General features: G+C 38.0%; 1 protein-coding gene across 1 annotated transcript; it reads right to left on the bottom strand.

Annotated features, from left to right (window-relative positions):
• Window positions 1-522: 522 nt before the first annotated feature.
• Window positions 523-10,789, bottom strand: LOC306857164 (matrix metalloproteinase-19-like; the record flags this gene model as incomplete). The annotated part of the gene is made up of 9 exons (XM_079396911.1): window positions 523-756; window positions 2,371-2,498; window positions 6,487-6,651; window positions 6,818-6,946; window positions 7,016-7,261; window positions 7,506-7,715; window positions 9,854-9,987; window positions 10,287-10,378; window positions 10,691-10,789. 9 exons carry the CDS (start codon window positions 10,787-10,789, stop codon window positions 523-525), a joined length of 1,437 nt encoding a protein of 478 aa, XP_079253037.1.
• Between the last annotated feature and the right edge of the window lie 3,251 nt (window positions 10,790-14,040).

Raw genomic sequence — 14,040 nt, 5'->3', positions numbered from 1 at the left:
TGAAACAATGAAATGTAAAAAATAATCATTATTATTTTCCCAAAAAGGATGCTGTTTAAAGTACGTAAATGTTAGATACAACCCTGTTTATGTTTATTTGTACACAGAATAATCCTATATTTTCAAATGCATCATATGCAATCACATGCATAATATAGATAATCAAATGGATTCAACTCTCTTAGTGTATTAACAATGTATTTAACAGAAGCTACACCATGCAACTTTTTTGATCATAAATAACAAAATGTTATTAATGAGAGTGCAAAAATAAAACATAAATAAATAAAATAATAATTTTCTAAACAATGTCTTTAACCAATTACACTTTGATAACCCTACAATAATGATTTATATTTTAGAGCTGTTGGGATGAATTTTACTGGAAATTGCATATGTCATTCACTCATGCATGTTACATAGATAAGTAGCTTTGGCTGTGGGTAGTGTGAAGCTGAGGGCAAAAAGTTACACAGTGTAGTTTAAAACGTTCACTGAGTTTAAAGGGAACATTGTTGCAAATTAGTTGCACCTCATCCAGCGGACACGCTTGCTGAGTGGGTATCCAGAATCAACAATTAATTGCTTATTTAAGCGCCAGTACTTGTCACCTTTGAAGAAATACATCTTCCCATTGGTCCATGTGAAAGCTGCATCAGGATTTGATGGGATGCCAGTAAACAGATGTGAAATGGGTTTGGGATAAATGCTGAGGTCATTATAAACCATTTCATCCCACTGCCAATAGCCTGAGCCCTGAAAAAAAAAACAAATAAATCAATCAATGATCAATCAATAAATTTTAAAGTGGTCATGAATTAGAAAATAAAACTTTCCTTGATCTTTTGACACATAAAAGGTCTTTGTACTATAAAAACACTGTACGTTTTAGAAATCAACACCTTCTTGTTAATCCAAAACAGCTTTTAATGAAACCAAGCTACCAAACCGACTCATTTTGCATGTCTTTATGATGAAAACGTCAGCACAAAACTGCCTGCACAATACCTACTTCTTCATGCATGTGGGCATGCAGCACAGTAAGGTTCGCCAAGATGACCAACAAAGTATAAGTGGACCAGAGCACAATGTCTGGCCAAAGCAAGGTTATGGTGATTTCCGGATGGAACTTCAAAGTCAGTGCTTTGGCTGAGGGTAGTGTGATGCTGAGGGCAAAAAGTTACATAGTGTAGCTTAAAACGTTCATTGAGTTTAGAGGGAAAATTGTTGCAAATTAGTTGCACCTCATCCAGCAGACACACTTGCTGAGTGGGTATCCAGAATAAAATGACTCATTTTGTCCTTCCATGTCTTTAAGATGAATACATCAGCCTGTACAATACCTACTACTTCATGCATGTGAGCATGCAGCACGGTCATGCTCTGGGTGAGAGGAGGAACCATGACCCTGTTTGGCTACTGTGGGCCATACCTCCTTGCCTGACAAACTGGACCAGCCACAGTGATGTTACCAGACTCATGTTTGCCTCCAAGATTTTGGCCAGCATGTACAGGAACTGGTCTTCGCGCCATCTGTAGCGGACTTGTGTCAATGTTGTTTTGGTGGCAGATAATATGTGCTACAAACTTGGGTTCTTGGAGTTACCAATTTGGCAGGACTCCTCCAAACCACAAGACAAATGTAGGTTCCGAGGACTGGGAAGGGTGTAAAATTTAAAGGAGACCTATCATGCAAAAATCACTTTTATAAGGTGTTTGAACACAGTTGTGTAGCCGTAGTGTGTGAAAACAACCAGCCTATAATGGTAAAAAATCCACCTACTCATTTTTTTTATGATCCCAATAAATCATATTGGGATTGGATTGTTGTTGTTGCTGGTATGCCGCAGCATCAGATCTTGAAGCTCCACCCTCTCCTTAAAAGGGGGCCGGAGGCACCAACTCATTTGCATTTAAAGGAACAAACAAACAAAAAACGGCTCGTTTTGGCTCATACCTTAAAAGTGGTGATTTTAACAAGCTATAAAAAATTATCTGTGAGGTATTTTGAGCTAAAACTTCACATACACACTCAGGGATATCAGAGACTTATTTTACATCTTGTAAAGAGGGACATAATGGGACACATTTTAAACAAAATAAAATCAAATTCTATAAATAAGTTTCTTGTTTTTAGACATTAAATCCACTTAAGTATTTTCTAATTCACCGAATTGACTTTTTAAAAATGAATTCACAAGACTTGTATGCAGAACAAATTTTCAACAGGATCAAATCAACAGGAGTGTTTGTTTATATAGAGATAACTTTGTACAGACATGAGGGCTAAAGAATTTATCATGAATTTTTGCTTGTTTTTATTTCTCGTAAGCATAGGTTGTGTATAGTAATGTTAAAATCACACTATACCTTAAAAAAGAAAATTTTCTTGTTCTTCTCATAATACAAAGCAGCGTCGATGTTGGCAGGGATTCTTTTTAGTGCTTTGGGGTATCGATAGTCAAGGCGGTAATTTGTGAACCTCCAGACTTTTTCACCTGTGAAAGAGGAGAAGGTGGGTAGAAGATAATTATTTTATACTGCAGTTAAGTACATTTGTAAATCTGCGTTTTTCCATCTTAAAAATATCTCTCAATTATGACATATCCTCTCAATATTCAATGCATAAAAGTTAGCACCTCCCATAACATCTGATGAACTTGTTACATAGTAAGAAGAATGGCAATTATGCTTATATTACTCTCTGTTTCATCCTTATTTTGAGGATAGAGGATACCAGCCAGATCGGGTCCATATCGGTATCCAGACCAGATGGTGGGCCTGCACTCAGAAACAACCTCAACACAGCCCTTTATGGTCAGTGAAGACCTCAAAAACAAGCATTGATAAAGTAAAGTAAAGTAAAGTCGTGACGTATTGTCAAGTATGGTGACCCATACTCGAAATTGGTGCTCTGCGTTTAACCCATCCAAGTGCACACACACAGCAGTGAGTAGTGAACAAATGCACACACACACACACACACACACACACACACCGTGAACACACACCCGGAGCAGTGGGCAGCCATGCTGCGGCGCCCGGGGAGCAATTGGGGGTTCGGTGCCTTGCTCAAGGGCACCTCAGTCGTGGTATTGAGAGTGGAGAGAACGCTGGACATTCACTCCCCCCACCTACAATCCCTGCCGGCCGGGGACTCGAACCCGCAACCTTTCGATTACGAGTCCGACTCTCTAACCATTAGGCCACGACTTCCCCCTTACTGGGCCTTACTGATAGGGCCTGCATGCTCCTATGTACTACTGGCTAAAGCAGCAGCTCAACCTTCATATTTCAATGTGTTTAACAGACAACAACATTTCCTTACCCACCTTATGCTGGTGTGTATACCATGTTCAAAACTATGTGATGTTTTATTAACAAATTTCGGGAGGAGCACGCGCAGATAATTAACACGGCCAATTCACCATCAGCAATCACTCAGTCTATCCTATCAGCCGAGAGAGAACTTCTATAAATAGACCAAGCCATCTTACCTTCATTCTCTCTACAGTTTCTAGCATCCCACCTCCACCCCAACTCCTCACCATCAGCCCGTTCCTACCCCAGCGGAGATGGAGGTGGGCACAGAGAGCTGTGTGAGTTTGTCTGAGAGAAGGTCAGGCATGATGGTATTGAAGGCCGAGCTGAAGTCCACAAATAAGATCATTGCGTAAGTCCCAGCTTTCTCAAGGTGTTGCAGGATGTAATGCAGTCCCATATTGACAGCGTCATCCACAGACCTGTTTGCTCTGTAGGCAAACTGAAGAGGATAGAGCAAGGATCTAGTGATGTCCTTCAGGTAGGCCAGGACCAGTCGCTCAAATGACTTCATGACCACAGACGTGAGAGCGACAGGTCTGTAGTTGTTAAGGCCAGTGATTTTGGGCTTTTTGGGGATGTGAATGATGGTGGAGCGTTTGAAGCAGCAGGGAACTTTGCACAGCTCCAGAGATCTGTTGAAGATCTGTGTAAAGATGGGGGCCAGTTGGTCAGCACAGACTTTTAGACAGGCAGGTGAAATACCGTCTGGTCCTGAAGCTTTCCTAGATATCTGTTTTCTGAAGATCCGTTTCACATCCTCTACACAGAGTTTAAGCACAGGTAAAATGGTGGGGAAGGGAGGGAGTAGGTGAATGTGTGGAGTGCAGATCAGAGCGGGTGCTGGGTGTCAGTCTGGCCTTTTCAAATCAACAGTAAAACACATTCAGATCGTCAGCCAGTTGTTGATTCTCCAGAGAATGTGGGGGTGGTGTCTTGTACTTGGTGATGTTCCTCAGACCAGTCCATACTGACGCCGGATCGTTGGCTGAAAGCTCTCTTCTCTGCTTTTCAGAGTAGTTCTTTTTAGCCACTCTGATCTCCTTTGTTAGTCTGTTCCTTGCCTGGTTATACAAGATTTTATCCCCATTTCTGTAAGCATCCTCTTTGGCCTGACGAAGCTGTTTGAGTTCCCCAGTAAACCACGGTTTATCATTATTGAATGATAAGAATGTCCTGGTGGGGATGCACATATCCTCACAGAAACTGATAAATGAAGTTACAGTCTCTGTGAGCTCGTCCAGATCGGTGGCAGCAGCTTCAAAAACAGTCCAATCAGTGAGAGAGAAACAGGCTTGTAAATCCCGCTCTGATTCATTAGTCCATCTTTTAACAGTTCTTAATACAGATCTTTAAATTTCTGCCTGTAGGACGGAATAAGATGAACCAAACAGTGATCAGAGAGTCCTGAAGCTGCTCGTGGGACAGTGTGATATTTTTTTATTGCTGTGTAACAGTGATCCAGTATATTACTGTCTCTGGTGGGACATGTAACGTGCTGTCTGTATTTTGGCAGTTCACAGGAGAGATTTGCTTTGTTAAAATCTCCAAGAATGATTAAAAGAGAGTCTGGGTACCGTTGCTCTGTTTCAGATATTTGTTCAGCCAGTTGTTGCTCACGCATGCGTCCGGAGGCACGTAAACATTCACAAGAATGAAAGAGGAAAACTCCCGCGGCGAGTAGAACAGTTGCCTTATGTCCAGTAGTTCGTCTCTGGTAAAACTGATAGTAAGAGAATGACTAAACACAGAACAAACAAACAAAAACAACAAAAGAATGGAAGCGTTCCACACCACAGCAGCCATCCGCGGCGCTATCTCAGTTTCATCTTTATCCCTAAATCCATATTACTGAAACTCCTGCACTCAGCACCTGGTTCTGGTCATCCAGGGTTATCCAAACTTCCAAAAAAAGAGTTTGTTAGGAGGAACTACTGGTGGCAAAATCAGACTGCTGAAGTGAACACGTGAATATGTGTGGAAAATGTGTGGAAAGTTTCTCCCATCTTGAAAATTTCAGCCTCTTCCTGTCCCACAATAGTCCCACACTGGCATGGACTTTGTATCCACTCTCCCCTCCAGCTAAACCACAACATTCTGGTGGCAGTGGATCAGTTTTATAAGGCCTGCCATTTGATTCACTTCAAGAGGCTTCATACAGCACTGGAGATGGCAGAGGCCCTGTTCTATCATCTGTTCAGCACCTCTGGCTTGCCAGAAGACATTGTGACAAATCAGGGCCACAGTATATTTATGCTCCTTCTTTAACCTCCTGGGGATTTTCTTCAGCCTCTCCTCTGGTTATTATCCCCAAACCAATGGTCATACAGAGCACACAATCCAAGAAATCTCCAGCTTCTTGAGAACCTACTATCACAGAAAGGTTCAGAACATTCTGTGACTGTAACTGGACTCACCTCATTCCAGTGTGTCATTCCAGCCTCCACTGTTCCCATGGTCAACCCTCCGATGTCCCCATCATTGATCATTGGTTCAGGGAGAGTGAAAGTACACAGAACTATGATCAGCTCCAGAGGGCAGTGAGGTACACACCAGATCGATGCAGATGCCTTGCGTTCAGAAACCCCTTAATACCATCCAGGAGGTCAGGTCGTCCACCACAGTACAAGATCAATCCCGAAATTCATGTCTTACGACTTAAACCATTCACTCTTTCTCCTTCTGCTTCCCCAATTGTATTTCCAATTGTAGCACAGATTCCAACAAACTGCTGGTCAAACTACATGCTTTTTTTCTATAATATTAATAATTTAAAGCTAAATAAAATCAATATATTTGTTATATGTTTCGATATATTGATTGTACCATAGCTTGCAATCAACTATCAGTATTTATAATGTAATACAAGAGAAGCTGTTTACTCTCAAAAGTTTTAAAAGAGACAGCCCATACAGTATATACATTCTCATACATACCTGAATAGCATAAATTGGGATGCTCAATATGACTGATGTAGCAGAGGGTGTGGACTATCAATTATTTTAATCCATATCCCCTGCTACATCCACCATTTTGAGCATTTCGACTTCTCCCAATTTTTTCCCAAGCTTCTCTTGTGTTGCATTAATTATTGTGTTTACAATTTTCCATATATTCACTTATTTTAAAAGACATAAAAACCTTGTGCAGAGAATAATAATCTACCTTTAAAGAAGTATGTCTTGTTGGTTCTTGGGGAATATACAGCTGCATTCAGGTTTCCTGGCAGCCCCTTCCATAGCAAACTTATTTTTACCGGAGAGTTATGGCCCATATCTGTTATTGTCCACACGTAATCCCCACTAAAAGCATATGTTTTATGTGAGGGACCTAACACACAAAAAATAACAATATTTTATAACATGTTTACAAAATGACAATATTTTATAACTTTACATGATATTTTTAGTCGTTGAACAAGCAAAACTACTGCATTTGTCTAACTTGAATGAACTTAAGTCATGTGCACTGTTACTACAGTACATGGTTTTCTTACCCAGCATTATAGCATCAAGTTTAGCAGTGCATGGATCTAGCATATCACCCCTGGGGAACGGGGCCGTGGTAGTGGGATATGTCACGGCATATATATCATCAGCAGTGGTTGTACTAGAGATCCTTTTACCTGAATTCATAAGGGTAATTAACATTAAGTCATCTGCAAATATTCAATTATTTGTTTAGATTATCTTACCATATATTGCTTGGATTCCTCTTATGTCATCAATGTGCAGTCTAAAATTGGCTTGGTAACCAGTGTAGTGTGCTGCCATAAGAGCACTGCTGTACTGAGAATGCCCCAAGCCAAGAGCATGCCCGATCTCATGAGCCGCAACAATTCGCAGATTGGAACCATAATACTTCCCTTCAGTCCAGAATTCATCTTCATCAAAGTGAACTATTCCTGATGGAGGGGCTTCAGCATGGGCAAGAACATGGCCTAACAAAAGATTATTGTTCTAATTTGTAATGCAACAGTACATAAATCTGGTGTGTCCTGAGTTTACAGTTTGCCAGGTCTTGGTTGAAAGAATAATAACATACCATATAACGTTAGATCTTATTAATGTGTAAAACGACAGGAGTAAAATAAATACATGTAAAATATGTTCTATTATTTTTTCTATTGTATAATTTTTAATATTATAATAAATAATATAATTAATTTGGTGAGATTTACTTACCAGGACCATCAAAAGGTGAAGGACAGCCATCTCTCTTGTGAAATGAGATTCGAATATCAGCAAGTCCATGGTTAATCTCTTTAAAGCTGAGTGGGGTGACATCACTCCAGTATTTAAATGCTGAGCGTATGGCTGTCTGTGTTGCAGTGTTCCCCATGTCAGGTGTGTAGTTGTGAATGCGATATGTTAAGTTTTTCTTTCGCCAAAATCCTACGAAAGAAGAAAGAGAAAAAATTAAAAAATCCAAACAGCTGTTTTCTCCACTTAAAGAGCAAACTTATTTACTTGGTTATGTCTACTATTCTATTTTATCCTTTATTGATTATCCTTAGATTATTTATTATAATATAAACATTTCATTGTATTTTTTGTAGCTGTATTTAGTTGTTTTTATTGTAAACTATCAAATGTTGTATGTTAATCACAATTCCAATGTATGTTAGCTAATACAGAGAAGGTCATAGCCCATAACATTTCTTTAACTCAAAATGCATTTCAATTCAGCTGCTTTTCCTAGTATTTTAAATAAATTTTTGGTGAGACTTTATGTAAATTATAAGAGTATTCTTAAGGCATTATAATACACACATAATTCCTTGCGTTATTTCATAAATAATCATAACAACAGCTACATTTTGTAATGTATTATTGAACAAACTGTTGTGTATAATACATTATATACAACAGTTAGTTCAGGTCCTCAAATCTGACTTGCTGAGAGGCTTTCCAGGAGTGCTGATGTTTCATCAGTATCAGTAATTGGACTATTCACAGTTTGTATACTCCACTTCCAGACAGGCAGCAGTGAGGATGAAATCCCGTATAATTTTCAAATACTGCTGTTATGTTAAACTATCAATGGCAGATTTGAAACCTTGGTTTTATTAGTATTTACACAAAGACAAGATGGAGATACTTCTTGGTTTTTCGTTATCATTGTATAAAAGCAATATCAAATTAAATTATATAAAAACTGAATCACAGTCGTGCTGATATAGAGATATATAAAACTCCTGTAATATTGATTATTTATCAGCATGATCTTCTGCAATACAGACATTCAAGATTTACACATTTGTGTCATGACAACTTTCGGAGGGCTTGGCATTGTAATGAACATGACGATGTTAATGTGTTTGGTCTTGGCAGAATAGATCTGCTATGCTGCTGCTTCTATGCGGCAGAGCAAGTACCGAGACTTGCTACTGCCAATACATTCACAACATGCTGCTATGAGCATGTAAGAAATACTGCTGCTGCACATATAACATCTATGGAATAACCCCCATATAGCATACATGAATCACCCCGTAGCAGATCTATACAGGTGGAGCTGGGGAAGGTGAAGGGTTTCTGAAGTGTGCTACTACAGCTACAACAAGCACTAGTTGTCACGAGTCCGGGTCCTGCACTTCTCCCTGGCGCCACAGGAGGCCGCCATCTCCCGTTCTCCCGGACTCCTCTCCCATATCACATACACCTGCCACATAACACACACCTGCCGCATCATCATCACACTCAGTACACCCACAGCTGTTTCGGGACAACGATCTGACAAAGGGATATGGGAGAGGAGTCCGGGAGAACGGGAGATGGCGGCCTCCTGTGGCGCCAGGGAGAAGTGCAGGACCCGGACTCGTGACACTAGTCATATTTTTAAATGTTGAGCAGCGAGCTAATTGGCTACCGATACAAGAGAGAACTAATCAGGTGTGCCATGTGATTATGTCAATGTCAGACTGAGTTATACCTATCAGACTGCACTATCTAGAGTTTCATGCCAGAACTTTGTATTTCAATTACATGTCAAATTTCTATTAAGCTAAACAGTGGTTTGTGGGAGTGGGGACAGAGGGTAAGAGGGCTTTATGCCCTTTTTCTTGGTTTGGGTCACTACATGTGAACGGTCTTGATTTCAATGTGAGGTTTTTCAAACTCACTGACAAGCCTTTTACATAAGAAACAACGTAATATGGTTTTGTTGATATTCCAATTAAGACAGTAAATATGTCACATAGTCCATTCATGATACTGCAGTTTTCAGTTCAGTTGTGTCATTCCTTGTCTGTGCATTGTGGATTATAGCCGTTTCAATTTGCGTTTATTGTTCCGTATATTTTTGCCAATGTTTCTAAATAAAATGTTTTTGCTCCAAATAGATCCTCAACTCTCTCCATGACAATAATGCATATTTTTACAAGTTTTTTCTTTTTTTGATAAGGCACTGCACATGCACTGAAATACATTAAGAATAATCTTCATTATAATACAGACTTTACAGAAAATGTGACCAAATTTGGTAGAGATGGTTGACTGTATTATTAAACAATCAGTAAGTAGATGCTCACCACCAAATCTCCTGTATTTTAAAGACTTTTGGTTAAAGGGGTCCTCAACACCACACCGCGGCTGCCTCATTTTAAGAAGAGTAGCTCTGTCAAGATTTCCAGTGACTGGCAGCCCTGACATCCTCTGAAAAAGACTTTAACAAATATGACAGTTCAGACGTGCACAAAAGTAAATAATAAAAAAAAGAGATTACAATGTGTCTTCCTCAAGAATTTTGATTAAAGCAAGCCACAAAATGATTAATTTCAGAAACTGTAGCAATATCACGAATTAATATATACACAAAGGGGAAGATGGGAGATTTATTTTTAAATTGTAACATTTATTTAGATACATGTTTAGTATATGCACATTGTGCAGGATCCAATGTGTTATTAAGGGAAATAAACAGAAATGTCTATATATACACTACATTCACTGTGACTGTTTTACCTGAGAGCCCCTTTCATAGCCCACTCACTGGAATCTCTCTGAGCTTCTGGGTTCAGTGGAATATCTAGATATCCAAACCGCCTCAGGTACATCTATTAAAGGTGAATGCAATGTAATAAATTATACCAATTATCCTGTTGTTAAATATTAAATTATAAACATTTTAAAAACTACATGATTAATGCAATATGATAACTACCTAAAGATTTTGAGTCAAATGTTCAATTAAACATTTTTTTTTTTACTTCAATAAAAGCATTTTCGTAAGGGTCATGTAACCAAACAGAAAAAACTCTAAGGTTGGTTTATTGATACTTTGTAGAATTTCAAAGGTACATTTATATCAAAACCTAAAAAGTAGCATAAAAGTACGTAGGCTATACAGTAAATCACGTTAATGTTACCTGCGCTTCTGTGAACTCTCGTCTTCTGCTAGTCTCAGTAGATGACCATACACGCAGAACAGCAGTCAGAAATATTGTATATTGCATCCACTTAGCCATAATCCCAGTCTGCACAGAGCTCCAGTGGTTTGATGTCTAAAGAAGAATTAATTTGTAGATGAGTGGACCTTAGTAAAGCGCGCAGTGGTGTCTTGTGGTTTTAAATCGAGCGCAGAGCAAGTCAGAAGAGATTATGCATTTCCTCCTGCATGTCACAAGAAAGAGGCTCTGATCCAAGAAACACACCACGCACAACTTTCAGACACCGCTTTTTTCCCTTCTTTATACTTAATTTTAGGCAAGTTTCTGTTGTGTCATTTTAATGACAAATTTCGAGAGCGCATGATTTTAAAGCGATGTTGCATCCATAATGCACGAGCAAGAATATCTCCACTCGCAGACGGATTTCTTGCTCTCAAACATACAGTGTTCGGGTGAGAATGGGCTCTGCTCTCTCACAGTATTGTGTGTGCGCGCTCAAACTTTGCCCTCGCATCAGTTAAGCAATCAGACAATATTTCTTTCTTTCATTATTTAATAGTTATTTAAGTGCTTATTGTAGGCTAAATATGCATTTATTAGAATATTTTATGTCTGATTTTGTCTAAGACAACAAGCCATTCTGCTGTTCGTAAGGGGCGGATTGTGTTTAATTCATTATATTGAGTTCTAATTAATTGTATACAAATTATTGAAATAAATTGGTTGAGTGTCCTATAACTTCAGTATGCTTCTTGGATTTTTAACACAAGGTCCGGACCTCAGTATTTTTTTGTCTCCCGAAGTGTATGGCAAGCCGTTTTAGCATTTAATCTATAAACCGTAGTAGTATCTATTTTCATGCTACTAGTACTTATTTTTTAGATACTAGTATATTTTCCATTAAGTTCTAGTACTTATTCATTAGGTACTAGTGCTTATTCTTTAGCTACTAGTGTATTTTGCAAAGTTACTAGTACTTATTCATTAAATACTAGTACTTAATACTAGTACTTATTCCAATAAACCGTAGTATTTAATTATACTTTTCTTGTTAAAAAAAAAATATTTAATACTAGTACTTATTCCAATAGTGACTAGTATTTAATTATACTTTTCTTGTTAAAAAAAAAAAATAGAACTAGTTCTTATTTTTTAGTTACTAGTAACTTTTTAGACCAGAGATATCCTGAACTTAATAGATACTAGTACTTTTCAAATTTGCATTTCTGCCCAGTATGCTAATCGTATGTTGAATATTAATGAACCAGCAACATATAGGAGAGAGATTAGACAAGAAACGGAAACTAATAATAATATAACTAATAATGATTATGGTTATTATTTCTAAATAAAAACATTAAACAAAATAAGGAAAATTACTTTTGTAATAACACTATTTCACTATAATATACAAAACTGAGTATTTAAGAATAAATATAATGATAAATATAGCTGCAAGAAAAAGAAAAAATGTACACTTCTCTACACTGAAGAAAAATGTAAGAGTTTGCAAATGTTTACCTCAAAGTTCTTAATTAGTTTTTGCTATTTTTCAATAACGAGTAATTTCTTTTCATTCATACTCTTCGCCAGAGGGCGCCCTCGCGCAGAAACTCCACTAGTGAGACTCACTTCCAGGAAATCCCTTATATGGACAAAGACATCCAGTTTTTGCTGTTTATGTAGCCTAGTAGCTGTATAACATGCAGATAGACGTTTTACTGATGAAACATGAAGAAAATAAACAATGATTGTGACAATATATGGTTTTATATCGGGTATTTTTATAAGAATAAAGTATGTTTAAAATGCTATGCTAATCGACAGCTGCAAGGGGCCGAGCAGTCCAAGGCATGGAACACTGGATTTCCCCAAAAATTTTTTATTAAATACAAACAAAGTCACAAATTAAATCACTTAGAAACTAAATGGAAATCAAGAAAATAAAGACAGGTCTGGGCCCATAAAAGTAGTCAACTGAACAAAACCAAACTTAATAATCAAAAGGTAACCAAACAAACAGACAAAGAAAAACGTGACCTCTCAAGCGACACACGGAGGGAACTTTTATGCACAAAGGACTAGTCCATTACACACACACACACAAAGGATATTACCTAAATAACTAAACACTTAAACTAGATCATAAACAGCAAATTAAAATGCACAAATTATTATAGTAAACGAAAAATGGGTAAATAAACAAATAGTTTACAGGATGGATTGATCCAGCGGAACAAAATGACGGCAACTACCGCCAGCCGGTCCTTTATGAGCACGGACCACCACCAGAAGACAGCGCAGCGCCCAGACAGCGCCCAACCTCCGCTCTCCGCACGTAGGTAACTTAAACTCAAAGAAAATAAATGTTAACACAATATACCATCGATAACTAGAAAGTGTGCACCCAAACTAGTCACCTCTGGTCGGAAATGAATCCAAATTGAAAATAAAACCGTAAAGATGAACCAAATCTGTGTCTGTCGTTATAATGAAATGTAAATTAGGTGATCTGCAACCAAAGTTAAATCACATACTAATAAGCAAATTAACAAGTACACAACCAAAAAGAGAACAAGTGTTATACATATATACATGTGCATGGATGCGTGTCAAATACCGGTTTACTGTGTGGCCACTTCATCGGCCATCACAACAGCCTTTATCACTGTATAGAATAATATAAAGTGGCATGATTTCTGCCTCATTCTGTTTAATGAAACCATGTCAGACCACAAAAGGAACTTATTTCAAACGCTCGACTGATGTTATGGTGTGAATTTGGAGTAAAAACATGTCAACATACTTTTGTTGCACAACAGGTTTGTAATCTTTTTTGTGTTTTTTATGGTAACCAATTAGCAAGGTAGGCTAACATACAAGCCGGTTAGCCCTACTTACCAATCAAATTAATTCAGCATATTAATGTATTGTATTGCCATGTTGACTCTGATTGGACAGTTGAGAGGTACTCATGTTTATGTAATGATTTGTTTGAATTAAGATATCTCCAAATACATTCTTACTAGTTCTTTATGAAGTTGAAGATATCTCCAAATGAACAGGTAGTGGTAGTTGTTCTGTTTTAGATATCATCTTTTGATTTCTTACTAGTAATTATTGCAATAGTGATTAGTATCTATTTCAATATTACTAGTAAGCATTCATTATTCAATGGGAAAATATTTGGTAACTGTGGAACTTTCTGAATTGTGTTGGTAGCATAGGCCGGAAGAGCATCTCTCTTCCGGCTTTGCTACTGTTCGGACGCTCTTGCTCTTGCTCTGCGCTTTGCTCCCTATTTTTGCACTTTTCTCAGATCTCTCTAA

The sequence above is a fragment of the Barbus barbus genome, assembly GCF_936440315.1.
Source record: "Barbus barbus genome assembly, chromosome: 37".
Lineage (NCBI taxonomy): Eukaryota > Metazoa > Chordata > Actinopteri > Cypriniformes > Cyprinidae > Barbus > Barbus barbus.
This window is presented reverse-complemented; position numbering and strand designations above follow the sequence as displayed.